The sequence below is a fragment of the Anomaloglossus baeobatrachus genome, chromosome 11, assembly GCF_048569485.1.
Source record: "Anomaloglossus baeobatrachus isolate aAnoBae1 chromosome 11, aAnoBae1.hap1, whole genome shotgun sequence".
Taxonomy (NCBI): domain Eukaryota; kingdom Metazoa; phylum Chordata; class Amphibia; order Anura; family Aromobatidae; genus Anomaloglossus; species Anomaloglossus baeobatrachus.
Genome location: NC_134363.1, coordinates 161,291,984 through 161,311,224, shown reverse-complemented (window position 1 = coordinate 161,311,224; position 19,241 = coordinate 161,291,984). Strand labels below are relative to the sequence as shown.

Below are 19,241 nucleotides of genomic sequence, written 5' to 3'. Positions count from 1 at the left end.
CATTTTTTTTTGTTCTCTGGCACATGTTGGATAGAGTACAACAAGCCCTTGGTAATACATAGCTTACCCCAACCCTTTCTTCCTAAGGAAAAGTGAACTGTCCTTATCTGGACACAAGAAACAAGTCCCATACACGGTCAATTCCACTTGTATGCACGTTGGCAGTCAGCAAAGGTTGGCTTGTGGTCCTTACTATAATGCCCTTTATAACTCCAGTGGAAGAAACACAAAAAAAAAATAAAAGATAGGTGAATACTTTTGGTCTCATTTTGAATAGCACCAATGAAAAAGAAAAAGTTTCTGCATAGTTTGTTTCTATGCAATATATTTCAAAGTGTCTCTCTACTACCATGTCTGGTGGACATGGCCACCTGCAGCATCCTAGAAGAAAATCTGGATTTGTGGTCTATTTTTAACATCTTTCTCTTCTGAGGAGGCATTCTCAAGTGTCTCTCTACTACCATGTCTGGTGGACATGGCCACCTACAGCAACCTAGAAGAAAATCTGGATTCGTGAGGCCAGGCTTGAAGTGTCTCTCTGCTACCTTGTCTGGTGGACATGGCGACCTGTAGCATCCTAGAATAAAATCTGGATTTATGGTCTATTTTTAACATCTTTCTCTTCTAAGAGGCCATTTTCTAAGTGTCTCTCTACTACCATGTCTGGTGGACATGGCCACCTGCAGCATCCTAGATGAAAATCTGGATTTGTGGTGTATTTTTTACATCTTTCTCTTCTGAGAGGCAAGACTCAGTGTCTCTCTACTACCATGTCTGGTTAACATGGTCACATGCAGCAACCTAGAAAAAAAATCTGGATTTGTGGTCTATTTTAAAAATCTCTCTTCTGAGAGGCCAGACTCAGTGTCTCTCTACTACCATGTCTGGTGGACATGGCCACCTGCAGCAGCCTAGAAGAAAATCTGGATTTGTGGTATATTTTTAACATCTTTCTCTTCTGAAAGGCCGGACTGTGGTAGACCATCGCAACTTTTCCATTATTCTACAAGTATTGTTTCACAGTCGTAAAAATTGTATCCGAAGAACAGATGCCAAGAAAGAGGCACACCACTTCTGTTCTCCAAAAAAAACTTTAAGTGTTTGTGCATACAAGAGGAATTTACTGCATATTCATAGGTATACATTTCAGACTAGAATACAGGGTAGAATTGCAGACAAGCCAGGGAGAAAGATCAGGCACACAGAACAGACACGCACAAGATTGAGATCTTATCAACCTAACCCTCATCGAAAACGGAGTTAAAAAAAAATGTTGCATGTACAAAAGAAGTAAATCGTGTTACTGGATACAATGTCATCTTCCCATTTCAAGTACTATATGACAGTCTAGACTTAAGGAGATTGGACACGTCTACATCGAGAGGGAAGAACCTGTGTCACCAACTATAGGCTTCATACAATGGTATACGAAGATAACTGTCCAGACTTGATATTCTATGTAGGAGAACGCCACACCAATGATGCTCCTGTAAGCTAAAATTAATTTTACATTTGTTTAAACCTTCTGTTTTAGATAATTTAGTTGATGTCTAGTGTTAAAGTAATATAAAACCTAATGGTCACTTCCATTATTTTGGAAAACATTCTTCTACATCACATTTATGGTGTCACCGATGGGCTTAGGAGCCATCGTCACCAGGGTCTCAAAGAATCGGTAATTCATAGGTCATTATTGCTATCATTCAAGAAGGAAACAAAGGCATTCCCATCATTAGGGAGAGCAGCAGTAAGAAAATGTGTTACGTGGTAGACAAGGAGTTATCTGCGTAGTGAAATGGATGACCAAGAAACTCTACTGGTCAACTGTGGATTTGCCTGTATAAATCACCGGTTCTTGAAAAAATGTCCATTTTGAATGTATATATGATAAGGAAACTATCTAGATATGATTTAGGTTCATCTTGAGTGATGTGAAATGTGCAATTTATATTGAATACATATCTGAGGAGTCTCCAGTCGAATGACCAAAAATCTGTGATCAGGTCAGAAGTCCCAGCTCATGAAAGACAAATTATATCCTGGATTTAAAATGGGATGTCAGAACGTTTGGTTGTTATTTTATTGCCCTAAATAAGACCCACGTACAACTCTTCCGAACATTTCTAGAGGATGCTGGATGGAAGTTGGTTAAGATTAAGGTAAAAAAACAAGTGGTAACTGTAAATGTATAAAAGAAAATAAAAAAAAATTTTCCTCCAGCATTTTTTTTATAAACACCCTGTCCTAGAAGGGATTTTGTCTTTCCTTAGCATTATAATAATGGAGAAGCCAAGGAAATTACCAATGACTGGACCAAAAAAACCAACAACCACCTTCCAGGTTGAATGTCGAAAATGAATTGGAGGACATGAAATGCTCTCCTCCAACTTTCTCCCCTCTACGACTGCTGAGGCAAAAAAAAAAAAGGAAAGGACATGGACAACCCACGGTCGGAACCATAAAGAAAAAAACAAACAAGGAATGTAGGACCGAAAGGTTTCAGAATAGAGAATAATATTGATGAGAGATGTGGAGTTGACGTGTAGGGGGGTTAAGGAATCATTCAGACCTTGCAAAACAAAACAATGTAGAAGGCCACATTTTTACACCAGAGACCCCAAACCTCCTCTCTTCTTTCCTTAAGATCATGTCTCAGGCATGCAAGGCAGTCAGCAGGAGGGACATCCATCGAAAACTTAAGGAGAGTGTACGGCCCAAGCACCACACATGACAAGAAGGGGTCAAGACACATGCACTCGTACACACCAAGGCAACAACACTGCAACCGTCAGGATGGATCAGTGGAAAGACAAATGCAACCAACCCCCTTATGAATGCGAGTCAGCACTTCAATACAAAATTCTGCTTCATCTCCCCCCAGTAATCCCTGATTTGACTTGTATAAGGCCCTTATGAGGTGCACGGTCCTCACGTATTACCTGCAAATAACAAACTCTCTGTTACATAAAATTGTGCCCAACCACGGGGATTTTGGTTTGGTTGCATCATCGGAAGTCACACACGTCCACACATATACAGACATTGCCTTCTCCTTCCTCCCCCCACAGACAAAATATAAAAAGCAATAAGTTTACAAAAATAGAAAATAATTACAGCAGTGGATGGCGGGGAGAGGAGGGAAAGGGGGCTGGCCAGAAAGAAGGAAGATAAGTTGGTCTTGGATTATTTGGCTGAGCAGTATAATATCGGGGGATTATTCAGTGCATCTTCTACCAGGTGAAGCTCTTGCTGGTCAATAAGAACGTCCTTCATGCATCCAATGAAGCCAGTGTTGTACGCCTTGGGAAGTTTGTATGAAACGCTCAGTTTTTCTATTCCACCTGCAGACAGAGGAAAAAAATACAACAAAGTTAAACTAATATTAAAAAGGGTTGTCTGAAATGTCCTCCTGGAATGGAATGGCGGGACTGTGTGTGCATCACTGCTCCATCCATTTTTATGGGACCGCCGGAGACCGCCAAGTACAATGATCTCCATCAGTCTCGTAGACAGCGGATGGAGCTGATGTATATGATATCTTGCCAAGATGGGACAACCCATGATAGATCTTCCATCCTAGAAAAACCACCATAAATTCTAAGCACCACCACATCGAAATAGGGAGCAGCCATAAAAAAAAGGTTTGAACAAAAAGGGTTTTGTCGGCACAAATGTCTAACTAGCCTAAATGTATGTGCACACGTGTTTTTGCAGCATTTTTGGTGCATTTTTTGCACTGTTTTTACATGCATTTTCACTCATTCATTTGAATGGTTAAAAGTGATGCAAAAATGGACCTGTGGAAGTTCGGTTCGGTGGGTTCTGCTGGACTTTAGATAAAGTTCGGTTTGGGACCTGGACTTGACTTGAAATCCAATGGAAGTCACTATTCGGGCAGTTCGGCTCTTTGGCTCACATACAAAGCATTAATGGGTAAGGGCGGGCAAAGGTTTTTTTTTTGTTTTTTGGACACACTACACCCAAAAACATTGTTGTTACCCCCAGTGAGAGCCATTCAGTGACTGCAAGAGGCTCACACAGAGCGTTCCTAGCACAGCAACGCTCGCTCGAGTGGTTTGCATACGTACAGCACCAGAACTCTAAACTGGAACAATTAATATTTTAGTTAAAAGTCTGTTTTTGGTCTGAACCTCCAACTTTACAGTTCGGGTTCGCTCATCTCTAATGCTGAGTCTTGTTAAAAAAAAAGCAGCAAAGCTCAAAAATTGTGCAGAAAAAACAATTATATGCATGATATTTCAGAAATCTCATTTAGTATGTAAAATGTTGCCTATTTTATGCACTAAATTTGTTGTATAAAAATGCTCAAAGTTTTTTGAGTTGTTCAAATACAAGTTTTTCAAAATGAGTCTACTTCAGGAAACATTCCTTTTTGGGAGTTTTTGGACAAGTTTTTCTTTTCTTGAATGTTTTTTTTTCTCCAGCCTTTTTATTTGGCAGTGCCGAGATTGGAGCATCAAGAAGTGACCTGAACTTTTTTTTAATTTTTTTTAAATGCTCAAAAAACTCCTCATATGAACAGCAAAATGGATCGATTTTGGATGGATCAACTCTTCAAAAAAACAACAACCATACACCGAATACAGCCTAAAGAATGGTAGCTCTTGGGTAGAACAACATCAAGAAAAGTGACCCAAGTGAACTGCTGTAAAATTCTGGTACTGGTTTGCTTCTGTGACTTGTAGGCTGGGGCCACACAAGTTTGAGTGCATCGAATGCGATATGCTAATGACCCTTGTCTCCCGCTGTGCTGCGAGTGTCATGCCACTGTGATCCGATCCTACAATCGGATCACAGCTGCGGAGGAGAGGGCGGGCACAGTGGAGAAGAGGGAGGGATTAATCTCCCTATCTTTTCCATTGCTAGCTGATGCGATTATCGCACTGCACTCTGTTGTCATCCGAGTGCAGTGCGATGTGTCACTTGCACCCATAGACTTGTATGAATGCGAATGAATATGGATCGGATTCCACCCGCAGCATGCTGCAACTATTTTCTCGGCCTGATTAGGCCTGAGAAAATAATTGCAGATGGGAACGGCCCCATAGAGTATCTTGGGTTCGAGTGGAATGCAATTTTTTTTTTTCTTTGCCTCCCACTCGGTCCGTTTTACTCGCTGTGTGTCCTAGCCCGTAGTTGTCCAATTGGCCATTACATTCTGTGCGTGCCGAATGTGTCCAGAGGCCACCATGTTCAAAGTGTCAGATCCTTTTGGGGTAAATTGTGCCGGAATAAAATGAAAATATGTTGGACTACATGACGCCTGTACGTTAACTAGTTTGCGTTGTCTCAATTATCTCGATGTCTGTAGCAGATCAGGGTGGAAAGCCCCTCTTCTTTTTAGCAAAGATCATGACACGGCATGGATCCCTCAGACTTGCCCTGACTTGATGGAACATGAGTAGAAGAACACTGGACAGGATTAGCTATCATCTCATCTCAATTACCGTTTGGCACTCGACTCATCGCTGTCTATCAAGCCGCGTAGGCATTAAATATAGAGATACAAAAGCTTTTAGCACAACATCAATTATCTACTCTGCTTTCTTCCATATGAAGCGCACTGCACACAAGAACTGTCCCTGGCATATTTCCGCATTTTCACATTTTTGTGCGGAAGCATCTGTGGTTTGCTTTTTATTTTTCAGGACATACGAGAACGGCGTAATCCTCGGCTGTCCAGCTGTTGCTAAGCGGCAGCCTCTACGATGCTCGGCCTCATTTTCCTTTTATTCTGGTGCCGATCTGTCAGCTTTTCACTGCAAACATAATATGCGTCTCCTGTGCATGTACTGTATGATTAGGAGAGGCGTCGTGATTATAGGAGAAAATTACCGGACCACTGCAGATGAATGCAAAAAAACAGTCAAAAGGAGATTTTCTGAAAGTCAATCTCTGCCTTCTACTCAATGTATTAGAAGCTCCAAAATTCGGGACCAATTTCTTAAAGGGGTCTTCACATCTTGTAAAATAATGCCTTATCGCTAGGATAGGACAATAGATAATGGTCAGACGAGTACTAACTGTGGGACGCCAGTAATCCTGAAAACGAAAGGGCTGCAGCGCTGATTCAGCAATCCTCTCTTCTAAAGATGCGCCTATATAGCGGTTGGCTGAACGGACATTCAAAAAACACTAGGTCTCGACTTCCCCGAGCCAAGAGATCAGATGTTTTCAATGAAGATGGGAGAAGACTGCTGTCAGACACCTCTGGCGGAAGCTTCTCTTATGGAAGCAAATGGATTTGGCGACATTACCCCATCCTTCTCTCCTCCTATTGTAGTTTGTCATAGGATTCATGAGGCCTCCAGTGACATGATGTGGTCGGCAGATCTTGCTGATATTGGGGGTTTAGCCGATATTGATGTGTAACTGTTAGTTTTCCCTCACAAGGTACTCCAGGCCTCCTGGCTTTGCAAAGAACTTTAATTGACCCTAGTCACTTCAAAGGGTGGCTTGGGTGCCATGGTGCATGGATAAGGTATCACGTTGCATGGCTAGGTGCCACGATGCATGCCTAGGGTGCCACTGTGTACAGCTAGGGTGCCACGGTGCACGGCTAGGGTGCTACGGTGCATAGATAAGGTATTACAATGCATTTCTAGGGCGCCATGGTGCATGGCTAGGGTGCCATGGTGCATGGATAAGGTATCACAATGAATGGCTAGGGTATCATGATGCATGGCTAGGGTGCCACAGTGCAAGGAAAGGTTATCACGAACCATGGCTAGGGTGCCACAGTGCAGCAAAGAACAGCAAAATGGATACAGAAATAAACCTGCCCCTTTCTCAGAATTATTGTTGGGTAACCTAATTTGGATAAATAGAAAAATATCCAGCAACCGATCTAAAAATTCAGATCCTTTATTTTCAAATTGTTAAAATCATGGAATTGGTAGTACAATAAAGACAAAGTTTGAAACAATGATTACGGACTAAAAACTTTCCGAAACGCGTCTGTTTTTCAACATTATGGCTATCTGGCTTTATTGTACTACCAATGGATCTGAATTTTTAGATCGGTTGCTGAATATTTTTCTGTTTTTCTATATATTTTTGTCTGGCATTGCAGCATCCGATCAATAGATCTTCAAAGGGGCAAGGTGAGCTGGAAGATTTTCTTTTTTGCTAACCTAATTTGGATGGCCATTGATCACAATGTGCTGGCATATCCTAGCAATATATGGGAATAACCCTTTCAAGACATCCTGACTGTGCTCTAACTTTATAGCAGCGATCGGGGACATATTCCTTTATTCTATGTTTTATTTGCATTTTAAGTACTACATGTTTGAAGAATAAACTATTATTTAGCGGCGTGCCATGTGCAGTTGAAGCAGGACTAGTGCATAGAGGCATCTTTTCTCCTGGACTGCTCACAGGTGAAGGTGTGATTAGAGGATCTATTATCATATACCCCATTTCCAATGGTTCCAAAAGCCAGATCCGTATGGTTAGCTGAGCATTGTGGTAACTTGTGTTTAGATATCTGTGCGGCAACCACTTTACTTATTTTGTAACATTTTACAATTGTACACGTAATAAACAGATACATACCCAACCAAAGAGCACCGTCTGTATCCAGTTGTTTTGCCCCAAGTGGAGATGATCCAAAGACTGGAGCCTCGTTGCCAACTTGTAGGATGCCATCCCTGTTATTTCTGCAACATATGCCATACAAAACATAAGAAGCATGAAGTAACCTTGTAATACAGACATTTTATGAAGTGCAGCAATGACCAGAATGCAGGGGCCACAATTATAGGACAATATCAAAGATGTTGTTAAATTTATACGACATCAGGGTTAACTTACACCCCAACGCTGCATCTCAAATTCCTCTTGTATCCGCCAATCTCTTGGCGCATTCACACAGCCGCCACCTGACCCCAATGTTTTTACAATTTCTGCAATGGCCGAGTACATTGTGTCCCTCATATTCAAGCCTTGGCATGTGAAGCATCCAGAGACCTCAGTGCCCCCCCGCCCCATGGGCGGCAGCCATCCAAAACTATGGCTTACCAGTCCCCATAGAGAGTCCTGTCGTCCATGGAATGTAATGCGACTACGAATCCCACATATCCAAACCCCTTGCATGCCAAATAGGAGAAACCCTTATATGTACTGAAGTGCCAAGAGTACCGCAGGCTTTTTTTAAAAATTGCTTTTGATTGTTTTTACGGGTTATACAGTAATCATCTAAAATTTGTGGACCAGTATAAACTAAGGAGATCCTTGACTAAATCACCCTCGGTTAAGACTTTGAAGGCTATGTTTTCCCATTATCCATCACTGAACTCTATACTATTTCCCATAGCTCTGTAGGTAAGCGGGTGAACCACCATTGTACAAAAAGGAACGCATTCATATCTTCTATAGCTCAACTATGAGGTGCACTGTGTTGGTAGCAATAGAGAGAGAACGGTCCAGAGAAATGCCCAGGAATCCGGAGCAGGCAAGCCCTTGCACGCCTATGTTAGCTTTTCCACCCGTTCACCATTCTGCAGATGCCTCACTCTATTCTTATCCCAGGGGGCACTGAAGGGCATAGCGGACTGAGAGATAATCCCAGGCATATGCTTACTTGACCCAGTGCACCCTTTTCCAAGTCGACTAACCAATATCTGAAGTCTCATCTGATCGTACGAAGAGGTTAAAACATCTAACCTTTTTCCCTTGACCAGTTTGAAATCTATTCCATTCATGTTTTATTAACATAGAACCTTCTATTAACTTGTTTTACCAGGTCTTACCTTAATGCTTTAATGCGAATCCATTGATTGGTGTTGACCGGTACTGTAGAGCGGAGGACAACCGGCTTAGATCCTAGATCATAAGTCATCTGAACGTATCCTCCTACCACAGCAAGAGCGATGTAGTCGGAACGTTCTGTTCCTTTTCCACTCCATAGAATAAGACCCTGAGTGGCTTCGGTCTTGATGCTCAACTCAAACTGGTTGGTTAGGAGGGCTTTCTCACTGTCGGAAGAAACCACAATAAGAATTCACTTATCTTAGGCGTATGAAGAAAAGTGACAATTTCAGACCTAAAACTATAAACCTATCCCTACATGGAAGCCTCGTGTTGCCGATGCCGTACATTTGTAAGGTCGCCCCCTAGCATTCTCAATGTGATACAGACTTAGGGGTACTTTGCACGCTGCGACATCGCTAGCGATCTCGTTAGCGATGTGAAATTCTAGATCGCAAGTGCGATGTTTTGGGATTGCACATAGGTCATTTTACGCATGTGCGATCCCGAAAGATCGCACTTGCGATCTAGCATTTCACATCGCTAACGAGATCGCTAGTGATGTCGCAGCGTGCAAAGTACCCCTAAGTCTTTGACCAAGCAAAGACTAAGAGCCAGGACGATTTGGACGATAGGAAAGGATCTATCATTTCATATGAATAATTGATTTTGTAAATGCTTAATTCATCATATGTTACAGTTTGTCATTTCCTTACCATTGATGAATGATTGGGTGTTAAGAAAAATATTGTAAAATGCACTACGAGGGGATAACTTTACACAATTCCCTACAGTCCTGCTACAAGAAAAGATTAGAGGTCAAATATTAGGGGGGTCTTTTAATCCCCTTACTGGCATTTGGGACAGGGGGTGTATTTTCTTTCCTATATGTGCCCATCTATTTAGCTTTGATAGAGCCATATACGCCTACCTTCGAAAACTTTCACCCGGTGAAACAATGAATATACGTACAATATTACTACTGAATCACATCACATGTACCAACCACTGAGAGCACATTGACAAGACAATGACACAACATCGCAAACCGCCTCCACTTTCCACATTTAGCGCTGCCTGGTATATGTATCGTTAGGGGATACTTCTTATGACGGAATTAGCAAAACTTCTGGATTCTTTCACCCACACAGCAACAGCTGAGAAGACCGGGGAAGTTCCCCAAGGGGAAAACCAGGTTGGGTGACATGGACACTGGGTTCATCTACGATTACAGTTTCTGCTATGAGAACTTACTTTTTTTCTTTTAGTCTCATGTTGTCTCTTACAAAGAGTGAGAAAGGAAGATTAGGTTCAAGGTTACAAAATAATAAAATCTCGTGGCGTGAACCTGCACCAGGAAGTAACCCACACTTTGAGTCGAGCCATGGAGCTCCATGTCTTCCCTCCTACTGGTACACGGACATCTGATGTACCATATAATTAAAGGACTTTTGATTTTTCCATCAACAGCTTATCCTTCTAAATCCGCCATACACATGCACACTCGGTCGAGCATGCGTGCACTTTTGATCAGGAAAGGAGAGTAAGCGGCAACCTGGTGGCTGTTTACCTTCCAAGCTTAAAGGAGTTTTTCCATTTCCAGCAAAGTTGACCCCAAATGTTTGCAGGCATAAAAAAAGCCGGTTGCTACTTGTCTTTCCCTGCTGGCTCTTTAACGCTATGTCCACACAGGGTATTTTTTCTGTGTTTTTTTTTTTTGCAGCAAAACCTTATCTTTTATTAGGAAGTCTCCTGGTGGTTTTGTGCATTTTTTGGTATAGTTTTTGGCCAGACGTTTGGTATGGTTTTATGATGTTTCTGCAGTTTTTCACTGCTGTTTTTTTGCACTTTCTCAGGTAGTAATGGTTTGACCAAGTCCAGACCCGCGGGGGTTCAAAAGAACCAGAGTGCCGGCCACCGACCCGGGATTGATCTGGATCCCATGCTTAATCATAGTGGGGACACGTCTGTCACTTAGGGTGGGGGTGTGTTTAACTGCAACCAATCACAGACATTGGTGGGCGGGGAAAGCAGTGAATATTTATGAGGCTAATGAGCGGCCCCGGAAGTAGAATAAGATGCCAGGAGAACAACCGCACTGGATTTTCAATAAGTAACGTGCCTGCTCTAATCCCCCTGTCCTTTCCACCACTATTTTTAAGTGCCGGATTCTGGTTCCATATTATATGGGGACCGGTATTCAGCCAGATGCCGTGGACTAACTCTGGGCCAGAACTGGGTTATTTATTAACCCGGATAGACCCGCCAATCCAGGGTATCTGCAAGTCCGCCCATCACTAGGGTGAAAACCCACCACAAAAGCACTGAAAGAATAGACATGCTCATTCTTAAAAGTGCAGGAAAAAACACCAGGTGTTTTGTGTGTGCATGAGATTTATGTAATCTCATAGGTTTTGCTGGGACTGCAAAGGCAGCATTTTATTAGCATGGATTTGCATAAAACCAAGGCAAAATCCATGCCGAGAAATGCAGCAAAAATGCCCTGTGTGAACGTAGCCTTAAGGTTCTCCGGGTTTTAGCTGCAGAGGTAATGTCTATCAACGATGCTGTCAATCACTGAGCTCAGCAGAGCCACTGAGTTTAATGATTGTCTGCAGCCATGATGTAACCACTGCAGCCAAATTTGGAGCAGTGAGCAGCTGTAAGTGTATGAGATCCATTTTGCTGAAAGTGGAAATCCCATTTAAGCACTGGAATTCTTATTATAAAGCATAATGTTCAGCCGGTCCCACGATTACTTTTTTTTTTTTTGCTAACGTCTCTGGGGGTCTTAATGGTTTTTATGAGTTGGAGTTAACCAGAAAGAATGGGCATTAATATAAGTTTATGAATTTCCCATGGGAAGCATCGAAGGCATGGAAATAAACTTTCCCATGATGATAAAACTTAATCAAATTGGTGTTTCCCTGAAGTCTTGGGATTTCCATTCATTTCTAAGAGTTGCTAATGTCTTGATATGTGGGCGTAAGGTTCACGAAATGCATAGCACTAGCACAACAAAGCCAATATGCCAAGAAAGCAGAACTGGAGGATATATAGTAAAAGTTCAACAGAACATGGTTTAATACCAGTTGTGCACTCTGAATATTATTTCACAGATTTTATATATATATATATATATATATATATATATATATATACCGTCGCATTTAAAATCATGGAATTTTGCACAGATACCTCATTTGACTTGGGAAAGGTCATAGATTATATTTTTAGGGGAAAATTTAACCCCCCTTTACAGTTATTCATAAAAAAACCTGCTTACATGAAAGTCAATGGAACTGGGAATGGATCTGTTATTATAACTTCCTATTGTGAACAGAGAAAGAGACACACAGCGAAAAAAGACACACAGAGAGAAAGAGACACACAGCGACAGAGACACACAGCGAAAGAGACACACAGCAAAAGAGACACACAGCAAAAGAGACACACAGCGAAAGAGAAACACAGAGAAAGAGACACACAGAGAAAGAGACACACAGAGAAAGAGACACACAGAGAAAGAGACACAGAGAAATATACACACAGCGAAAGAGACACACAGAGAGAAAGACACACAGAGAGAAAGAGACACACCGAGAGAAAGAGACACACAGAGAGAAAGAGACACAGAGAGAAAGAGACACAGAGAGAAAGAGACACAGAGAGAAAGAGACACAGAAACACACAGAGAGAAAGAGACACACAGAGAGAAAGAGACACACAGAGAGAAAGACACACAGAGAGAAAGAGACACACAGCGAAAGAGACACACAGCGAAAGAGACACACAGAGACAGAGACACACAGAGAAAGAGACACACAGAGAAAGAGACACACAGAGAAAGAGACACACAGAGAAAGAGACACACAGAGAAAGAGACACAGCGAAAGAGAAACAGCGAAAGAGGCACACACACTGAAAGACACAGACACACAGAAAGACATACACATAAGAAACACACATAAGTGACACACACAGAAAGAGACCTTATGTGTCAGCTAAAATTATTTCGGTGGTGAGAGAGAGTAGTGAGAGACAGAGAAAGGGGGCGAGGGTGACTTAGTTACTATCCTGGGCAACGCTGGGTAATACAGCTAATATACTGTATATATACAGTGTATATATATATATATATATATATATATATAGTAATCCATATACTGAATTTTAAAGTGGGGCTCTTAATGTCCCTCTAGAATAGATCGGTGCCCGCGCATGCACTCCATTCATTGTCTATTGGACAGCTTGAGATAGCCAAGTGCTGTACCCTAACAGGGCAGCTCAGAGTATCAAAATTGGTGAGGGTCTGAGAGGTCGTACCCCCATCTAGTGGCAAGTTATTAACTATGCTGCAGATAAATAATTTTCGAAGTTTGGTGAAACTTCTAAATGGTTTTTCATTCAATTGTTCTTGATAATTGTACATCTCAATTGTGCGACATCTGTCCTGGTCTCATTTTTTTATTCAATGTACAGCGTGCACAACTGGGAAAAAACATGATAAATCTGACAGCAAGTACAAAAAGCAGCAAGAGACAAAGCGAGCAGTGGAGGTATTTACCTGGGGTCATCTGGATTGTCCACCGGACCAAGACTTAAGAAGCAGAAAGAAAGTGGGAGGCATGCAGTAAGCAGCAGCAGAAAAAGTGCAGAAAATTCATTTATACCACCAAACCCAATACAGCAAGACCCCCCACCCCCGTCATGCCCACCCATAGCAGCCATAATGTGGCTACAAAATTCCAAAATGCATTATTTAGAGCTGTTAATCCTCAGCTGATTAGAAAGGCCAGCAAGCAAAGCTCAAACCAATGTAAAGGCCCTCTTTAATAGTAGGATAATCCACCAAACCGGCATTCATGACGCTCATTTTCCAATATTAATGTGCTACCGTCAAGCTGATGAGCCAGAAAAGCCTTCGATTGCTGGCTGATTTCATCATTTCAGTTCATATAAATCATTGGCAGCACATAGTCTATGTAAACGGAGGATGTGCTGCCAACAATATGCATTGTGTATGGAGACAGAACAAATGTAATAACAATCCCCATATAGTCTCCATACAGTTTAAATCCCTTATGCTCATCCACCAAAGCCATATAAACCTGCTGCCATCCGGTCTTTGATCGCTGACTGATCGAATCGTTTGGCAGCACATCCTCCGTGTAAACGGAGGATGTGCTTCCAACAATAAGCATTGTATAAGGAAACAGAACTATCCCCATATAGTCTCCATACAGTTTAAATCCATTATGATCATCTATCAAACCCATATAAACCTCCTGCCGTCCAGCCTTTGATTAGTGGCTGATCGGATCCTTTGGCAGCACATCGTCCATGTAAACGGAGGATGTGCTGCCAACAATAAGCATTGTATAAGGAGACAGAACAATCCCCATATAGTCTCCATACAGTTTAAATCCATTATGATCATCCACCAAACCCGTATAAACGTCCTGCCGTCCAGCCTTTGATCACTGCCTGATTGGATCGTTTGGCAGCACATCGTCCATGTAAATGGATCATGTGCTGCCAACAATAAGCATTTTTTTAAGGAGACAGAACAATCCCCATATAGTCTCCATACAGTTTAAATCCATTATGATCGTCCACCAAACCCATATAAACGTGCTGCCGTCCAGCCTTTGATCACTGCCTGATTGGATCGTTTGGCAGCACATCGTCCATGTAAACGGATCATGTGCTGCCAATAATAAGCACTGTATAAGGAGACAGAAGGAATGTAATACCAATCACCATATAGTCTCCATACAGTTTAAATCCGACAGTGTCAAAGGTGCTCGTTGTGGACCGCTTTGAAGGCCACCTATTGACTAATAGCATTAATATATAGGCTTTCCATGCATTATCAAGTTTTGCCAGACATTTCCAGAAAACTCTGAAACTTTTTTGGTTTTCCGTAGAGACGGGCTTTGATTTATGACGGAGCCCGGTGCTCCCCCAGCCGCTGTCCATCATCCTGCATCGAGAACTATTACAGTCATTTTTAAAAACATTATTTTATTACTTGGAAGAAAGAGGAGCACTATAGGGGATACGTGTCAAAATGACTCCATCGAGGAGCAGAAAAATGGATTTTGCCTTTATTCTGAGCCGGAGGCACTAGAGGACTCGCTAATCCTGTTTGTTACATTTGACTCTCGGGGATGGAGGGTAATGGCCAGATTCATCAGTCTACCATCTCCTGCATTATGTGATGGCATTAAAAAAAAAAGAACCTGATAAAAGTCCATAGACGTCTCATCAACATCCTCATTCATACCCTGCATTGTAGAAACCCTTGTAAAGCACCGCGTTGCAGAACCCTTGTGTGTATTGGTGCGAATCTGGATTTTCTTGCCTACTCTGAGGTCTGATTGATTAATTTTTTGGGGAATCTGGTATTTAGACCTAATTAACCCTTGTCTGGTACCATGAGAAAAAAATAATAGTATCAATCTGCATGGGGTCACATTGACCCCATGGTACCAGACGAGGGTTAATTTTACAGATCTGAATACATTTTGGCTGATTTGTGGAATATTATACAATATGGACAGTTGTGCGTTTTTTTTTCTTAAATGCATGCATTTTAGGCTAAAAAAATGATTTGCAATTGTGTCTCACTCAACATTCTGCACTTTTTACATCTGCAGAAAGAGTTTTGTTAGAATCAGTCAGTGAGCTCACACTGATGTGACGTTTGTAGCTTTTTTATCTGTCTTTTCCAGACTAGTTTATGGTTAGATGAAAGCTGAGGTGAACGAAGGTCAGAAAAAAAGAGAAATAAAAAGGTTACAAACTCCCCATTGGGATGAGCTCACTGACTAGTTCTCACTTGACTCATTCAACAGCAACTACTGTGTAGGCAAACACTAACGCTCTAAAAGGCAACATTTACCAATAGAAAAAAAGTGGGTTTTTTTGGCACAAAATACATGCAAGTTAAAAAAAAAAAATTGTCCAAAGGTGCACAAAGGTATCCTCATCTGTAGGGCTCATTCGGACATCAAGGTTTTTTTTGTGGTCTGAGTGGTTTTCATGGAGGGATCATGTACCCATTATTGTTTAAGGGGCTATTCACATGCTCATGTATTTTTGTAGACTGGGTGGTCCGCACAGAATCTCGGAAGCAAGTCTGATTTCTATCCGCGTTTCGAATCAAAAACGCTAGTGCAAATCATTGGGTCCATAAAGAAAAATCGCATTCAGTCCATTTTCACAGACTGTTTGATAGGAGAAGCTTCAGAAACCTCCAACAGTCGGATTATTTGTTTTTTTTTTGCATACGGAAAAATCATTGAGATCTGATTTGCTCCTCTAGTTATACCCAACTGCAACCATCTTTATCCTATTGCATTCGGATCTGCTGCACCACGCGGCGTGTTCTTCCCTAGAGGTACCACATGCACAGCAGAATATGGAGCTTCGTGGAGACACCATAGGGGGCACATAGTGCTCCGCCATCCATAATACTAAACAAAAGAGCTACTTGTACAGGGGGGGGTCTTCTTTGTGAATGCTGTGGACCATACTCTAGTATGGATATTGTCGGGGTCACACTGGCATTGGATGTGAGAGAATGTGAGGGATTATTCTAATGACACTCGGCTCAAATTCTGCTGCGAGTATGATCCGAGTGTCATTCACTGATCCAATTCTGCTGCATGTGAGAGTCTGAGCACCAGTGCGGAGAAGATGGAGAACATAATTTCTCCATATCGAACTGGATGTCATCCGAGCGCAGTTCGATGTTTTACACACCCGCAGACGTCTATGGGTGCAAGTGATCCGAGCGCCATTCACTGATCCGATTCTCCAGCATGTGAGAATCGGATCCCAGGTGCGGAGAAGATGGAGAACGGAATTGCACCATCTTCTCCATTGCCCATTGCCTATCTTGCCATATATAGGACTGGATGACATCCGAACGCAGTCCGATGTGGCATACGCACCCACAGACTTCTATGGGTGCACATGACCCAAGCGTCATTCTGATTCTTCGGCATATGAGAATTGGATCTCAGGTTTGGAGAAGATGGAGAGCGGAATTTCTCCATCTTCTCCATATGGAACTGCATGTCATCCAAGTGCAATCTGATGTTTCACACGCACTCACAGACCTCCCTAGATGCGCGTGATCCGAGCATCATTCAGTAATCCTATTCCCTGGCATGTGAGAATCAGATCCCAGGTGCAAAAAAGATAGAGAACGGAATTTCTCCGTCTTGTCCATTGCTTTTCTTGGCATATATCGGACTGGATGACATCCGAGTGCAGTCAGATGTTTCACACATCGAGTGTAGTCAGGTGTTTCACACGCACCCATAGACTTCTATGGGTGCACCTGATCCGAGCGTCATTCACTGATCCAATTCCCCAGCATGTGAGAATCAAATCCCAGGTGCGGAGAAGATGGAGAACAGAATTCCTCTGTCCTATCCATTGCTTGTCTTGGCGTATATCAGACTGGATGACATCCGAGTGCAGTCCGATGTTTTACACACACCCACAGACTTCTATGAGTGCACGTGATCCGAGTGTCCTTCACTGTGCTCCAATTTGCCGGCATGTGAGAATCAGATCCCAGGTGCGGAGAAGATTGAGAACGTAAATTCTCCATTATCTGTCTCGGCGTATATTGGACTGAATGACATCCAAGTGCAGTCCAATGTTTCACACGCACCAATAGACATGTATGGGTGCACCTGATCCAATTTGTGAATGCAATTGCAGCATGTAAAAACAAAATGGCAGATCTGTTCTGCGCCATAGTATAACACTGGTCCGAGTGCTATCCAGATAAACCATCAGAGAGCCATCGTCTGTGTTATACGCTCATGTGGTCGAGCCCTTAAAATTGTGCTTGTAAACTAGGTTTAGAAAAAACATTGCCAAAAACTAGCCAAGGGGCACTCGTTGCATGTTCCCAATGATGGCCACCTGTGCAGGAACCTAACAAATCGCCGTATTACAGTAGGTGGTTAGTTTTCCTCTCCCTACAATAAACCTTCTGCCAAGACATTCGTGACTCCTACTCAACAATCTGCTTCCTGCACCCGTCATCCGGCACATGGAAGGACGGGGATAAATCCATATCGTACTGTCTTAACAGAAGGCATATTCCCTTTAAAGCATTGTAGACCCTCTTACAGCCATTCAAAAAGTTTACAAAGACAAGGACACAAGATAATATACATTATTACGCCGGCGGACTGCTTGTCCGTGATAACGGGTTGTATTGTCCCGTTTACTAGGTGATGCATTACACTGAAGATGATGACAGTGATTCACAAGAGCGGAAGAATCGAGGGGATGCGCTGAATGCAACAGGGAGATGGCGAAGGTTCGGGGGATACGGGGGCGGCCTGTTATGCACTTCATTTTCATGTACATCGATAACAATAGTGGCCAACAATGGATCTGATAACAGGGATGGGAGGATGAATGACAGGTGTAGGCTCACATCTGCGGACAGACATGTGCAGGCAATGATCAATCAAGCTCATGTAGATGGAACAGGCAAAATGTCGACAACACCTGAGATGAGGCATGGAGGGGGCAGGGGCGGACATTTTACTTACTCAGGTATCTCATTAGTCAGGTGGCTTGAAAACAAGGAAACAACACGGACACATATAAGACAGACGCGTGACACAGACTGACATCTACTTGCACATTAAAGGGAATATCTTCGATTAGAGATTGTGTACATTATCCATATTGACTATAGGACCCAGTACAAAAGAAGAATGTCCTATCATATCTCCATGACTTTCTTTTGTGACTATTGTAGTCATTTCCATTTTTGGGGGGCATCTTATCACACAACTAAAAAAAAACCTTTAAAGAGAATATGTCAGTCTCAGATTAAAGAGCAAAAAGCTTCAAAGAAAATATTGTGGCAGTTAGCCTGATTACAGCGATGTCTCACTTATTAGGCTCTGTGCTGTAGTTTCAGTACAATCAGTGTTTTATCAGCAGGAGATTATCACTAGAGGACTTAAGGCCACGTCTCACTAAGCGGCATCGCTGCTGAGTCACGTTTTTTGTGACGCAACAGCGATCTTGCCAGCGATGTCGCTGTGTGTGACATCCAGCAACGACCTGGCCCCTGCTGTGAGGTCGCCGGTCGTTGCTGAATGTCCTGGTTCATTTTTTGGTTGTTGCTCTCCTGCTGTGAAGCACACATCGCTGTGTTTGACAGCAAGAGAGCAACGATCTGAATGTGCAGGGAGCCGGCTTCTGCAGACGCTGGTAACCAAGGTACACATTGGGTAACCAAGCAAGCGCTTTGCTTGGTTACCCGATATTTACCTTGGTTACCGGCATCCGCAGCTTCTAGAAGCCAGCTCCCTGCTCCCTGCACACGTAGTCAAGGTACACATCGGGTAACTATAAGCAAAGCGCTTTGCTTAGTAACCCGATGTGTACTATGGTTACCAAGCACAGCGTCGTTACAT

The 19,241-nt window shown here is 42.5% G+C and overlaps 1 protein-coding gene across 15 annotated transcripts in view; it reads right to left on the bottom strand.

Annotated features, from left to right (window-relative positions):
- Positions 1–251: 251 nt before the first annotated feature.
- Positions 252–19,241, bottom strand: part of AGRN (agrin) — a 670,274-nt gene continuing 651,284 nt past the window's right edge. For 9 of the 15 annotated variants that reach the window (XM_075327095.1, XM_075327098.1, XM_075327099.1 and 6 more), the window contains 5 exons: positions 18,363–18,386; positions 13,340–13,372; positions 8,775–8,999; positions 7,579–7,682; positions 252–3,341 (listed from right to left, as the gene is read on the bottom strand). In XM_075327095.1, coding sequence (XP_075183210.1) covers positions 3,184–3,341; positions 7,579–7,682; positions 8,775–8,999; positions 13,340–13,372; positions 18,363–18,386 — 544 coding nt within the window. In that variant the 3' untranslated portion in view covers positions 252–3,183. The remainder of the gene's footprint in view (positions 3,342–7,578; positions 7,683–8,774; positions 9,000–13,339; positions 13,373–18,362; positions 18,387–19,241) is intronic. The other 6 variants (XM_075327104.1, XM_075327105.1, XM_075327106.1 and 3 more) reach the window with 2 other exon arrangements.